The sequence below is a fragment of the Xenopus laevis genome, chromosome 6L (assembly GCF_017654675.1).
Source record: "Xenopus laevis strain J_2021 chromosome 6L, Xenopus_laevis_v10.1, whole genome shotgun sequence".
NCBI classification, from domain to species: domain Eukaryota; kingdom Metazoa; phylum Chordata; class Amphibia; order Anura; family Pipidae; genus Xenopus; species Xenopus laevis.
In genome coordinates this window covers 44643204-44657675 of record NC_054381.1, presented here as the reverse complement: position 1 = coordinate 44657675, position 14472 = coordinate 44643204, and the positions used below count along the sequence as shown (strand labels likewise).

Here is a 14472-nt window from a genome sequence, read left to right as displayed (position 1 = left end):
ATTGGCAAAGTGCTTGAAATCGGTAATGCTGGGAATCGTCGGCAGCATTAGTCACTTCGCCCTTTAGTAAATCTGCCCCATAGAGAGCTGGAATGGGTTGAGTAAAGTAAATTACATGGTCAGTAGAGATGTGGCTTATTTTGAGTTTGGCAAAACGTGGTGAGTGGCCGGACTGGTCTGAGAGAAAGGACGCATAGGCTTTATTCGCTGTATTATAAACAAACTCTTCTGTCAAACATAAAAGGACTTTATCCTTCAGAAATGGAGACTTTAGGGCAATAAGCTGAGCAAATACAGAAAACAGTAGGAATAACAGTACAAATAAAAGGCTTACGTACTCCCTTCCATAATGCTTTGGTCTGTTTACCACCTGTGTTCAAAAATAAGAAAAAATATTCACATTAGTTGCATCTGGCAAAGGTGACATCTGTAAAGCTTTTAAAAATTAAGTAATTTTTTTTTTCTTTCTCTATTATTAGCCTTCTTATTTTGCCTCTTTCTGGCCTGCAACTCAAAATGCTGCCACTAAAATGTAATGCCACACATAAAAGAATTTCTTTGGACTTCTCAAGGAAGATTAGATGTTTTTTGTTGAACTAGAATATGTAAACAAACAAAGCTAATTATGAATATGCCAATCCATTAGAAAACTTTACTGACAAGAAAATTGACTGAATCCTGGGGCAATTAAATTCATCTCATGCTGAGAATTTGGGCATCTGGCAATCCAGTACTCTGGAAAAATGTTTGCATTGGCGCCAGTTGACTGGGTATTGTGCTAGAAAAATTTTGACTTTTTCATGATATTACTATTTTTCTGCAATTTTTAGCATACTTATTAGAATCTGGTTAATTGGTTAATAACAGGAAAAAGTCATGAATGACAAGATTTAAATTTTTTAATCATAAAAATAAAATCATTATTATTACTATATCTAAACGTTGTCACTACTAACTGAACCTAATTTTACTTTGCAAAAGGTCATCTAAGTAAAGTTCATCATCCGCCCAGAAGGGATTCCACTAAGGCTTTGAGTAAGGATAAAAGGATCAAATTTCTCTCCATTATAAAATAAATATAAAATGTAAAACACTTTTACAGCTTTTTCTGTATTCATTTTAAAGCAGAAAGCCCAAGCAATTTGGCTCCTTGTATGCCATCTAACCATAACTTTACTGGTGTTTCTATTTGAAATGTAATGAAAAATACAAATTTCCTCCTGCCCTCTAACCCACAGAAGTCATATTGAAAGTAAAGGAATGCAGGGATGCTGACAAAAGCAAAAGTAAAGATCCAGGTATCCAGTATCTGAAAGGAGTGCTTGCATGGGTTTCCTCCAAGTACTCTGGTTTCCTCCCACACTCCAAAATGACATACAGATTGGCAGATAACATTGACCGTGTGTGTGTATGAATGTGAATGGGACCTTACACATTGAGGATAAAACCAACACCAATGTTGAAATATGATAAGCAGGCCTCACGGTGGGATCCCAGGTACAATGTTCAAAAAAGTCAGTGCGTGCTAATGAATGTGCCATATGTAGAAGAACAGGAAGCTAATGGAGGGGTATCTGTGTGGGAGGGCAGTGGTGAGAAAGGTGTTATAGCGCAAGGAATTGTTAACGTGCTTGCTATGGCCCCTGAACTTGAAATAACTGTGACTATGGAGTGGAGACGTAGTCCTCCTACTTGTGTTGCATCATTCCAACATAGTTAGATACACAAAAGCACTAGCAAAGAAATCTCACAGAGCACAGAGAACATCCAGCACCATTTTGCAGTTCCCCTTACTTATTTTGCAGAAGGCATTTTAGAAGCAAAATGAAAAGCAGGTTCACAGTATTTTGTTTTCTTTCTTCTGCAGAAAGGTCATACAGTAGTGGCTCAAATTTATGAACTAGTGTTTTTTATTGCACCTCATGTAACCACATGTTACCTTTCTGAGAATGAGTGCTAGTGAGATAAACATAGCATGCTTCACTTGCAGAACTTGTATATAAAACTGAGCTAAGCACACACATTTTATTTTGTATACGTACTTATAACCTTTCATTCTCATATGGGACAGACATTTGTGTTGCATATCTTCTGCTGACAACTTCATGTGTCCAATGAGGCACCTAAACTATGCCTTAGCTCTCTAACTTTTTTTAAGCCTAATTAACCATTTATCAATATAATTTACTGGCCAGCTGTTTGTCCATCTGATTGGTTGCTATAGTCTACAATACTGTGCATACATAGGGCCCTTTGTTGCATAACATAGTAATAAAACAAGACAGTATAGAGCAATTGCTGAAGAGCACAAACATGTTGGTTTAAATGCCTAAATGGATATTCAGTTTGTTAAAAGGAATGTTAAGCCAAAAATAACATTTTCACTAGTTAGGGCCAACTAAAGTTTGGTATAATTGCCAACCTTGTAACCCATCTTTAAAGGACAAGGAAAGCTGTGATCACAGGGATGTGTCAGTCTGCATTTCCAAGCTTCAATGACCTGCCATGCAGGAGTTCTTTTAGATAACTGCCATAGCAGCCAATGGGGGCAGGGGGATGACTTGTAACCAAAATAATTTGGTTAATGAGTTTTACATCATGGGAATAAAATCCATCATTCTAAATAAAACCAATTAAAAGTTCCATTTTCCTTTCAGGTAGGAGTCAGATTTTTATGGACAGTTAGATACAAATACAAATATATCACTGGCCTAGACAATGTATTAAAAATAACTGTCTTTCAAAATAACACTCCAACTTTATTATACAGTATTGAGAAACATATTGTTTCTCATTTCCATGAGCTGGGCTGGTCTTATCAATTAAAGGGCCCAATGTTGAACATTTTGGTGGGGCCCTCTAATGGAGGGAAACTATTGGAGATGAATTACCAACCAGTACCTGGGTACCTTAGTAAATAAAGAAAGGTGATTGGAAATTATGTATGGATTACCCTTCCATAATCTTTGGGGTGCTTTTGAATTAAGAGATGCAAATGCATCAGTTGTATACCAGTTTTCTTTCTGTATACTATATTACTGAATAATTAATCTTCAGCCCTTTCAAGGCTCATGCAAAATTATGCTAGCAGCAAAATAGTACTATTTGCACTTTCTACATCGAGACCAGAGAGGTGTAGTATTCTAGTAGTTCCAAGGGGAAAGAGTCTAGGGCTAGTCCCAACCACAGTACTACTGTCCCAAGTGAATGCAAAACACCAAATTCAGTAAAACGTCCAATCCAGTATTGCATCAAATGCTCCAGCAACTTCTTCTATGCATAGGTGCAATCTTAAAATTCTATAAATACTATTAAGCCGCAGGAACATTTTGACTAGTATGAACCAAGATCAATGCCAGATGGAAGAAAATTGGCCTGGTAGTATTTTTTTTAAATCTAGCATTGAGAAAAGTTTGCACTGTACAACTTTTTCCTAAGGATCAAATTTCTGAGCCTTGGGGAAAACCTCTCTTTTTGGTGTGGGTAAAGAGAAAATAATGTGCAGAACCATGTTATGAGCAATATCAGAAATTACAGTTTTAATTGCTGTTGAGGTATTCTCATGGTGTACTAATAAAATTGTTGCTGAGGATTCAATACCTAAATAAACATTTCTCTAAAAAAAGGAATAGGCACTGTATACAATGATGCAGAAATCTAGCAACTCACAATGCACCTCAAATTACAAGTGTTATCTGTCTACACATGAAATCTTTTGTATCAAAATGTTTTATACTTCAAGCCATATATTAAAATTATTTTAGTACATACCTCCAGAGAACATGTGATTCTCCTGGGTCGTGGAGCCTCCTGTTGTAACTGATACACTGTGAAACATAAAAGATTACATTCTATACGATCCATTGAATTTACAAAAGGTTTCCTTCTGCTGACATACTGTGGGTTTTGCATATAGAAATAGGAAATGCAAGGCATGAAACACAAATGAAGTATACATTGCACCAAAGAAGAATATATGCACAAAAGAATACATTGGTGCTGCTTCATTGCTCTGGACGTGATGAAATTCAATTTTAGTCTTCCATGTAGGACTTATGGTATCTTGGTCAATAAAAGATAAATTTCTTTTTAAAATATCCACTTTTTAAAATGTGCTTGGTGGCAACTGCAGTATTTGCTGTAAACAACATATAACATTTACACTGGTATACATTTTTTTCATTTTGTCCACTATCCCAGTTCAGTTTCATCACTCTTATAAAAGTCAACATTCGTGGGACTGTGAATTTAATCCTGCCTAAATGCTGACTCTTACAGCATAGACTATTTGAACATGGCATATTTCATTGCTTCAAACACTGCGCCGCTGGAAAAATGCTTGGACTGTAATTTTGCACAATGTAGTCAAATTGACTGAAATGAAAATAGGAAAACACCGAGGGAATGTTTGTACAAGTCAGGGTAAAGACTGAGGTCTAGCAAGCTAGTTACTGTACAAATTGTGCTGTGTTCAAAGTTCTTAATTTCTTTAGAACAGCCACATGCTTTTGTACTGATGGTTTTACTGAGAATTAAGAAAATTCTGCTGAGCTGAATATCATTTTCTGTGGTATACGGTTGTCCACTATCTTTATTATTACAAGTTAGATCTCTCTGAATATGTTCAGGGACTATTTAGCCAGGTTTACTTATGCATGAGGTCAAAGGCTGAAGAGACTGCTTTCTTCACCGCAAATATCATTAATGAAAATGGAATTTGTAGCTGGATTTCCGATTAGCTTAGACTAATTACACAGTTTCTCTCAAAGGTATATATATCAAGGAAAGAAGAAATACTCCAGCACAACAGGGGTACTGTGATAAACATGGCAACAGACATCAATTATTAAAACAATATATGAAGATAGACCTCTGCATTGTGTAACAATCATTTTAATATGTACTGGGCTGAAGGATTTCTTTACAAAAGTTTACAATATATGCATCCTTTTGCAACTCTATACAACATCCTATCAATTATAATAAAAACACATAATATCACTGTGCATGAAGCTCAGACTGACAACAGTGGGTTTTTATTATAAAAAAAAATACAAAGAAGTAACCCATAGCAACCAATATGCATCTTTAATCAGTCTATGGCACACAGGTAGATTTCTAGCGTTTTGTAACCCACGCATTTTTTTTGTAGCTCTAGGGACAGGACACAAAATGCTCAGAACACTCCCCATTCACTTCACAAAAGCATTTGCCTGAAAGCGTAAGTGCTTTTTTTTTTAACAAGTCACTGTCACTTAAAACATGCCAGTGTTTCTGAGCAAAAGTGCTCTAGCAGTTTTAAAGGGGTTGCTCACCTTCCAAACACTTTTTTTCAGTTCAGTTGTTTTCAGATTGTTTACCAGAAATTCAAACACTTTTCAATTGCCTTCTATCTTTTATTCTTTACAGTTTTTCCAAAATCTAAATTTAACGTTTAATGTTCCTGTCTCTGGCGTTTCAGTCGTGATCCTCAGTACTCAAGGTGCAGATTCTGAACTGTTACAATTTGCTACATTGGTTATTACATTTCTCAGCAGCATCTGTGGAAAACTATTGTGTTAATTGCTTTAATGAAACCTGCCTTTAATGAAACTCAGGGATTCTGCTCAGCATTGGAAAAGATAAGAAATGAGGGGCTTATTTACGAGGGGTTGAAGTGAACATTCGTATTTTCTATGGGCAAAACTGTCAAATTCGACTAGGGAAATGTGAAAAATTCAGTTCAAGTTTTTTTTTTAAATTCTAATTAAATTTTCGAAATTTATCGTACACTGACCCTTTAAGAATTAGAATTTGACTATTTGCCACCTTAAACCTGCCGAATTGCTGTTTTAGCCTACGGAAGACATATTTGGAGTTGTTTGTAACCTTCCTGACATTTGAGTTTTTTTCAGAGAAAAAACTCGAATCTAATTTGATTCGAATTTGCGGGTCATTCCTATTCACCCAAGTTTTTATAATAAATTAAAATTGATCAAATTTCGAGTTCATGGGAGTTTAAAATAACTTTTAATACTTCTGCATTAAATGTGATAAAAGCATTGCCTGGCTGAGTTGGTGTGCTTCGTCCCTATTTGGCACCTGGGCATATTGGGCTTGGAAGCAGCTCGGGATATGAATGCACCCTGCAATAAGAAGTAAGTGGTGTGCTGCAAATGAAAAGGTGGAGCTGAAGTTTAACATAACTCCCATGAACTCAAAATTTGACACTTAGGGGCAGGGCTGGTCCTATCAAATGTGGGGCCCAATTGGGACCATGTTGGCGGGGCCCCTAGACAAAGTGTTGCTGGCTACTGACACACCAAGTATTTAGGAAAATAAGGGCATACAGGCACAAAATAGAAAGGAAAGGGGCAGACAAGGTAACATAATAGGGGCACACAGGGTAAGAGAGAGAGGGAGGAAATAGGAGAGTGGACTGGGCCAATTAGTTTGGGGCTGGGCCGATTCAGCTTGGGAGCAGGCTTGGTTGGATTGGGGGCAGGCAGGGCCTATCAAGGTTGGAGGAAAGCTGGGCCTATGAGAGTTGGGGGCAGGCTAGACCTATGGATTTGGGGATGGGCTGGACTCTCAAAGTTGGGGGCAGGCCAGGCAGCATCATGTGCTGAGGGAAATATTATCTGTGCTGCCCTGTGGTGCGGGGCCCCCCAGAGGTGCGGGGCCCAATTGGGCCCAATTGGTCCAATTGGCCTAAGGCCAGCCCTGCTTAGGGGCCCATTCACTTAGCTCGAGTGAAGAAATAGAGGAAAAATAGTTCGAATTTCAAAGTGTTTTTTTGGCTACTTCGACCATCGAATGGGCTACTTCGACCTTCGACTTCGAATCGAACTAAAAATCGTTCAACTATTCGACCATTCGATAGTCGAAGTACTGTCTCTTTACAAAAAACTTTGACCCCCTAGTTCGCCACCTAAAACCTACCGAGGCCAATGTTAGCCTATGGGGAAGGTCCCCATAGGCTTCCTAACAATTTTCTGATCAAAGGATAATCCTTCGATCGATGGATTAAAATCGATCTAATGATTATTCCTTTGATCGTTCGATCGAACGAATTGCACTAAATCCTTCGACTTCGATATTCGAAGTCGAAGGATTTCAATTCGGCAGTCGAATATCGAGGGTTAATTAACCCTCGATATTCGACCCTAGGTAAATTTGCCCCTTAATAAATCTGCCCCATAATGTATAAATTTAGAACAGTTACAGAGTCAGCGACCCCCTTTTCAGAGCTGCTTTAGAAAGGCATAAGAAGGTGAAAAACTACACTTTACACTTCAATATTAGAAAAACAGTGACAAATAAAAAATAGAAATTAATTGAAAGTCTTTCTTTGTGGTGAACTCTTTAAAACCAACTGGACTGAAAAAAAGGCTGCATCACAAAGATGGTTGCTATAAGAAAGTGGCTTCTGCACAGGACACACTGTTTGGGGGGGGCAACTGTCTTACAATATCTTAATTTTTCTTCTTGCCTCTGCCGCTGCCCTCCTCACTCCAGCCAGTTGACTCCACTATGGAACGCACAGGCATCTTGGATTTTTCTACAGCCATTTATGCAAGTAACAAGCAGTGTCGGACTGGGACTCCAGGGGCCCACCCAAAAGCCTCAGACCAGGGGCCCACTCCCAGTACTATTATTCTTCCTCTCCTCACTTAGCCTCTGTTCTCCTAGTTTCTTTTCTTTACATACTATAATCTATTATTCCATCTATTTAGCCTCTTTGTTCTCATAGAAATAGGGAATGACCATGAAATACGTCAAATGTTTAGCATGTTTCACTGATACCTGGGCCCACCCGGGAGTGTCAGTCCGACACTGGCGACAAGCCAGGCAGGCAGAAGGAGTAAAAGGAAAGAAGAAACTTTGCAGCTGGTATATTCTGCTTTCACTCTATCGACCAATCTTACAAGCATGTTAATGGAGTGTTCATTGGATATTTTTCAGTGATCCTCCTGGCATGTCTGGAGTTAATGGAATGCTTATTGACCATTTTCCAGTGATCTTACTCACATGTGTGGAGTTAATGGAGTGCTTAATGGCCATTTTTCACTGGTCTTACTGGCATGGCTCAAAATAAAGTAGTGTTCATTGGCCATTTTTCAGTGATCTTCCTTTTTTGTCTGGGATGAATGGAGTGCTCATTGGCAATTTGTACAGAGATTATACTTGCACAGCTCAGGTTAATATGCTGATTATCCATTTTCTGTAGTAATTAAACTGGTGATCTTACTTTCTTGTCTGTGACGAATGGAGTGCTCCTTGGCAATTTCTACAGACATTATACTTGCACAGCTCGGGTTAATATGCTGATTATCCATTTTTCTGTAGTAATTAAACTGGCATGTCTGGAGTTAATATGCTCATAATTAATTTCTGTTGTTATTATACTGACACATCTTTTGTTATGATGCCTGTTATACATTTTCTGTAGTAATTATACTGGCACATGTGGGTTATATATTAGTAAAACAGGCGTGGTATTTAAGAGTGTGGTCAAAAGGTGAGCATAGATTAAGGATTGTTTTGCAGCGTTGTTCGCGGCAGGATAGTGGGGCTCTGCACTAAGAGAGTCAAATCTGGTTTAAAAAGATTCAGTTAAAGTTATCAAAGGTGGCTTCTTGCAGCTAATTAGGTAACAGATAAAAGTGCTCACATTAATTTAAATATGAGAGGAAACACAAATCGCTAAAAAAGGCAGTGGCTTTTTGCAGAGTCTGGTAAAGTGGCAACCAAGACAAGGTTTTTGCCTCACCAAATACAATACATACAATTTTCTGATTGGTAGCTGCAGCTTACTAGAATGGGATAAATGCACATCTACTGTACTAAATGTATGCCGAAATGTCAACATGCCCACAGGTCATGGAATTGCCAGGTCAACAAAATATATGGTTATAAAAGTGCAGCGCTGACAATAATCTGGAGGAAAGTGGCATATGCAGGATCCAGCAGTAGAATTATTTCCATTGGTCCAGTACAAGTGAAGACTTACTTTAAATGCCAAATTAATTTATTAACTGTGATTATTGATTTGTCTTTAAGTATTTAATAACTTTTGTTTATTGTTTCATTGATGTACACACACAGTCTAGACATTCAGCAGATGGAAAAATGGAAGGAAGAAAAATGTCAATACTCACAGTAAGATTTCCAGACTGGAGGCTGGTATTCCTCTGCATCTACAACACAAAGAAATCAATCCATTAATAAATACTGCTGGGAAGTGAACACAAAATCAGACATATGGCAGTCCATTGAGGCATGCTGCATTTGCATCCGCCCTATGATCTATGAAATATACTTTTAATGGCAAAGATAAGTGTAGTCAACCTAAGGCTCAGAATGCCTCTGACAGCTGAAGGTGTTGTGGTTCTAAAACAAAGGGAGGATCACATCACCCATTCTTCTCATGGCATCCCAGTTGTTAATTAGAGTTTCCTTAAACAACTGTACTTATCATTTGCCACATTAAGATCCTGTCTGCCCATGGTTTAGAAGAACTTGGGATATTGCCCAAAAGTGGTTCAACCAGTATCTCATCAGCCCAGCTGGTAATATGATGATGATATTATCAATTATTATGAAATACGCACAGATCCTTTTTTACTACTGGCATGAATTACAGGATTTTTGTGTGATATATTAGTGTTATTAGTTATATAATTAGACTACCTTTGATTCTCGTGGTAACCTGTTGTGACTTAATAATATAATTGTAGATAACAAGAGATGCCACTTCCTTCCTTTATTTCCTTTCTGGTTTTCTAGATATTCATTTCTATTTCTTATATGGGCCTCTTCTTTGACTACTCAAAAAACTCTTTATAGACTATGATTGTAAATAAAAAAAAAACGTATTTATCAGTACATATATTAAGGCAATACAATAAATCAGTGACAAACTGAAAAGTATAAATAACTGTAGATACTGATAAGGAAACGGAATAGGGAGCCTCATGTTTAAAGTGATGTGATTGATTATCACTTATGTTGAAGAGTTCTTAGTTACTGATCATGATAGATAGAGCTGCCTATTGAACAAGTAGTCATCCAGGTACATAATTTAACCATGTGTGTTGAGCTGTTGACATTGACATGCATAGCACTAACTGTCACCTCTTTTGGTTTAAGTTTATTTTGGTTAGCTGACAATGTTGTGCCTCCAGAAAGTACAGCAATATTACTACAATATTTCATTTAGGAAATACAAATAAAGCCCTTTTGGACAAGGCATACTGTTTATATAGACTTCACCATCAATTCAGATCAAGAATATGTTTGGATGCAATTTAATGTCCAGCTAGCTACTTATGTTATATTCATGGGGTACATATATTAAACACAGGTATGGGACCTTTTATCCAGATTGCTCAAAATCTGGGGATTTCCGGATAAGGGGTATAGAGAAGGGCAACTAAGTTGGTAAAAGGTAGGGAAATGCTCAGCTATGAGGAAAAACTGGCCAAGTTGGGGTTGTTCACGCTGGAGAAGAGGCGCTTAAGGGGAGATATGATAATTAGGTATAAATATATAAGGGGATCATATAATAATCTCTCTAATGCTTTATTTATCAGTAGGTCCTTCCAGCTGACACAAGGTCATCCATTCTGATTAGAAGAAAGGAGGTTCCACCTAAATATTCAGAAGGGTTTTTTTTACAGTGAGAGCTGTGAAGATGTGGAATTGTACAGGCTGATACATTAGTTAGCTTTAAGAAGAGGTAGGATGTTTTTTTAACAAGTGAGGGAATACAGGGTTATGGGAAATAGCTCATAGTACAAGTCCAGGGACTGGTGCGTATGCCACCTTGCAGTCAGGAAGGAATATTTCCTGGAGCTACCAAGCCACACAGATGCTACCAAGCAAAGGTCAGCTCACTATATATTCTCTGCAGACAAGAAGGAGACTTGTAGGAGAAGCCACAGAGCGGCCATCAGAGTTCAGTAGCTAACAGTGGAATAAAGGTCCACCAGTGACCCATATAAAGAGCTGTGAATACTTATACTCAAAAAAAGTGAAAGTTTGAGATTTTGGCAAAGATTCTGTGAACTTTCTGCCATAGGACAGGTGATAAGGAGAGGGCCCAATTGTGACCTTAGTATCCTGCACACTTGCCGCAGAGAACCTACAGCAATTTGGAAACACCAGAAAGCAGAGAGCAAAGTGCAAATTGTGGCCCCTTTAAAACAGTTCTATTAACTGTTATAAAGTGTGAGGATTTAATATTTAATTCTTTGAAATGATACTATAACACACAACACCATTACCATGCAGTATTTGTTACTCATTAACATTATAGAATTAGTCAAAAGACTGAATACTTGCACTTTATAAAAACATTCAATACCTAACAATTTTAGAAAGTTTTTGTTGTATTTATTATACAGTAAAATAATATTAGGTTCCTTTTTATCTACCGTACCATCACTTTCCTGGTCATTTTATTAAAGGGGTTGTTCACATTTTAAAACTTTTAGTATGATGTAGAGAGTGATATACTATTTGCAATTGGTTTTCATTATTAATTATTTGCATTTTTTTAATTATTTAGCCTTTTATTCAGCAGCTCTCCAGTTTGCAATTTCATTTTGGTTGCTATAGTTCAAATTACCCTAGCAACCATGCATTGTTTTGAATAAGAGACTGGTATATGGATAGGAGAGGGTCTGAATAGAAAGATGAGTAATGACAAGTGGCAATAACAATACATGTGTTACCTTACAGAGCATTTGTTTTTTAGATGGGGTCAGTGACCCCCATTTGAAAGCTAGAACAATCAAGAAAAGAAGGCAAATAATTCAAAAACTATAAAAAAAAAATTAGCCATTTTATAATATAAATAGGGGCCCATTTACTAAGGGTCGAATATCGAGGGTTAATTAACCCTCGATATTCGACCATCGAAATCCAAATATCGAAGTCAAAGGATTTACCGCAAATACTTCGATCAAACGATCGATTAAATCCTTCGAATCGAACAATTCAAAGGATTTTAATCCATCAATCGAAGGATTTTCCTTCGATCAAAAAAAGCATAGAAAGCTTATGGGGAAGGTCCCCATAGGCTAACATTGATACTCGGTAGGTTTAAAGTGCCAAAGTAGGTAGTCAAAGTTTCTTCGACTATCGAATGGTCGATTAGTTGAACGATTTTAAGTTCGAATCGTTCGATTCGAAGTCGTAGTTGATGGTCAAAGTAGCCTATTCGATGGTCAAAGTACCCCAAAAAAAACGTTGAAATTCGAAGTTTTTTTTACTTCGAATCCTCACTCGAGCTTAGTAAATGTGCCCCTAAAAGTTAACTTAAAGGACAACAACCCCTTTAAATACTTTGTAATGGCATTAAGCTCAGCAGTACATTGTCAAGTCTGTTTGCAAGCATCCCACATTTAAAACATAGCTTACTATTTATGATTCTAGAAAACACATGATTGATAAGCTATCTCTGTGCTTGGTAACTGCATGATGTGTATTGAAACATTAGATGTTTATGCATTTTTATGACCACTGCAAGCTGTGCAAAAACCTAGAGATTAGATCCATATGTCACTGCTTTTCTCAGATTAGATTTAGCTTTCACACACTCAAGTAAACATATTTAATAGAGGCAGTTTATAAAGTGTCCTGGAGGACATTGAAGGATTACACTGAAAGAGGAAAATACACTAAACGGTTCCTATGTTCCTTGGGCTTATACTGTAGCAATCACACAGGATTGCCACTAAGCGGTAATGAGCAAGAGAAGAAACTGTAGCAAACAGAGTTAAAATTCTTTTCAAAATGTTGCATCCTGTAGTGTTTTACATTACATAGCATATAAATACGAGGCAAACATAATATACGTTATGGATAGCTGCAGTACTGTTCAGCTGAGCCCTATCTATTATGTACTGTAGCTGGCCCCTGTTCACAAGTGACTTATTATAGGCTGACTTATTATAGGCACAGCTTTTGAGAGAAGTATAGACCATTCACTGTATTTTACCTATATGTAGGGTTATCAACTTTTTAAAAACACAGGCCTTCCTATATGTCACTGGGCGCATGCAAGTACAGTAGCCAGGCAGATCTTCAGTGGAAAGTTTGTGCTTTATTTTTCATGCAAATGAAGAAAACAATGTGCAAAGCTGCAGTATGCACTTTTCACCAGCAGGCGGTCAGCAGTAACCCTGCAAACACACATTCCTGAGCTCCAGAACAACCTCTCACAAAGGCTTAACACAGCCCAATGATTTCAGTCTGCAGCTTTTATAGCTTCCAGACTGCTCTATGCTGACACCATGTGATCAGCATCTACCCTATAAATATTCATTAGGAGAGGCTGCCCACCCCTTTAGGAAGTGGCTTCTCTGAGAGCTGTAGGTAAGTGCTTTGTACAATAAATTTCACTATTATATATAAAAGTATACCTTTCCATGCACACTTGTGTATTAACATACAGCAAAAACAGCTTTCAATATACAATTGTTTTAGCACCATTTACATATAATCTGAACACAGCTGAGTCACATGCTTCAAACAAAGTAGGCCTCAGTTTGTTAACCAAAGCTAAATAACACCCAAAGTATTTACATAAATTATACACATAGCTATTTACACAGATTACTGGCCAGCAAAACAAATTAGCATAAACAAACAAAAAAAACTAAATTCACCCCATCACACTATAATTGTTATCTTTCTTCTCTACAAATAACATTGGCATTGAGTATAATTTTTTTTACCCAGACTGGTAAAATTACAGCCCGTTAAAGGGAACCGTCACCCAAAAAAATTATTCCAAATCATATTTTATCACATTAGCGAAGCAAAATGAACTTTAATTACACTGTATAAATTATTTGAATCTTGTTTCCATCATTCTGGGAACTCATAATTATAGCAAGCAGTCAGGAGCCATTTTGTGGACACTGTTATTAAGACAAGCCTTGCATCATCTCAGAATCTTGTTTGTGCACCACAATAGGGGACCTGATGTCCATCCCCATGCACTGGTTACACAATTAAATGGTGAAGAGAATGGGGGATATGGGGAAAGCAGTGATATCCAGGAAGTGCTGAATGGAAAGTGAAAGTAATTTCTTGCCCCGCCTCTATGCCTAAGGCATAGAGGAGGGCCAGGGAATATTTGATTGACAGCTGAGATTTTTAAATGAGTTTACAACAGCTATGAATGCTTTAATTAAAAAAAGAATTTGGATTTCATGTTCAATTTGAAAAGGACTTTTATTATACAGCTTTTTATGTCTGGGTGACAGGTCCACTTTAAACTATATAAGCTGTCAGTGCTATGTTCTCCAACAGCCTCCAACAGCCCAAGTTTTAAGAAGAAAATATATATTACTGGCTTTTTCTCATTTATTTTTCTCAAAGCAGAAAACGTGTAGATTTAAGAAATGAAATAGTGGTTGCAAGCTTTGCAGAACGTAAATAAGAGGAGTTGCTAAGGAATCCTGTTTTTTAATGTCATTT

General features: G+C 37.3%; 1 protein-coding gene across 1 annotated transcript in view; it reads right to left on the bottom strand.

Moving 5' to 3' along the window:
• chn2.L (chimerin 2 L homeolog) overlaps positions 1-14472 on the bottom strand; it is a 170246-nt gene that overhangs the window by 90380 nt on the left and 65394 nt on the right. Inside the window, exons 2-4 of the mRNA XM_041565431.1 lie at positions 9141-9179; positions 3772-3827; positions 339-370 (exon numbers count right to left, since the gene is read on the bottom strand). Of these exons, the coding sequence (XP_041421365.1) occupies positions 339-370; positions 3772-3827; positions 9141-9179 (127 nt within the window). The remainder of the gene's footprint in view (positions 1-338; positions 371-3771; positions 3828-9140; positions 9180-14472) is intronic.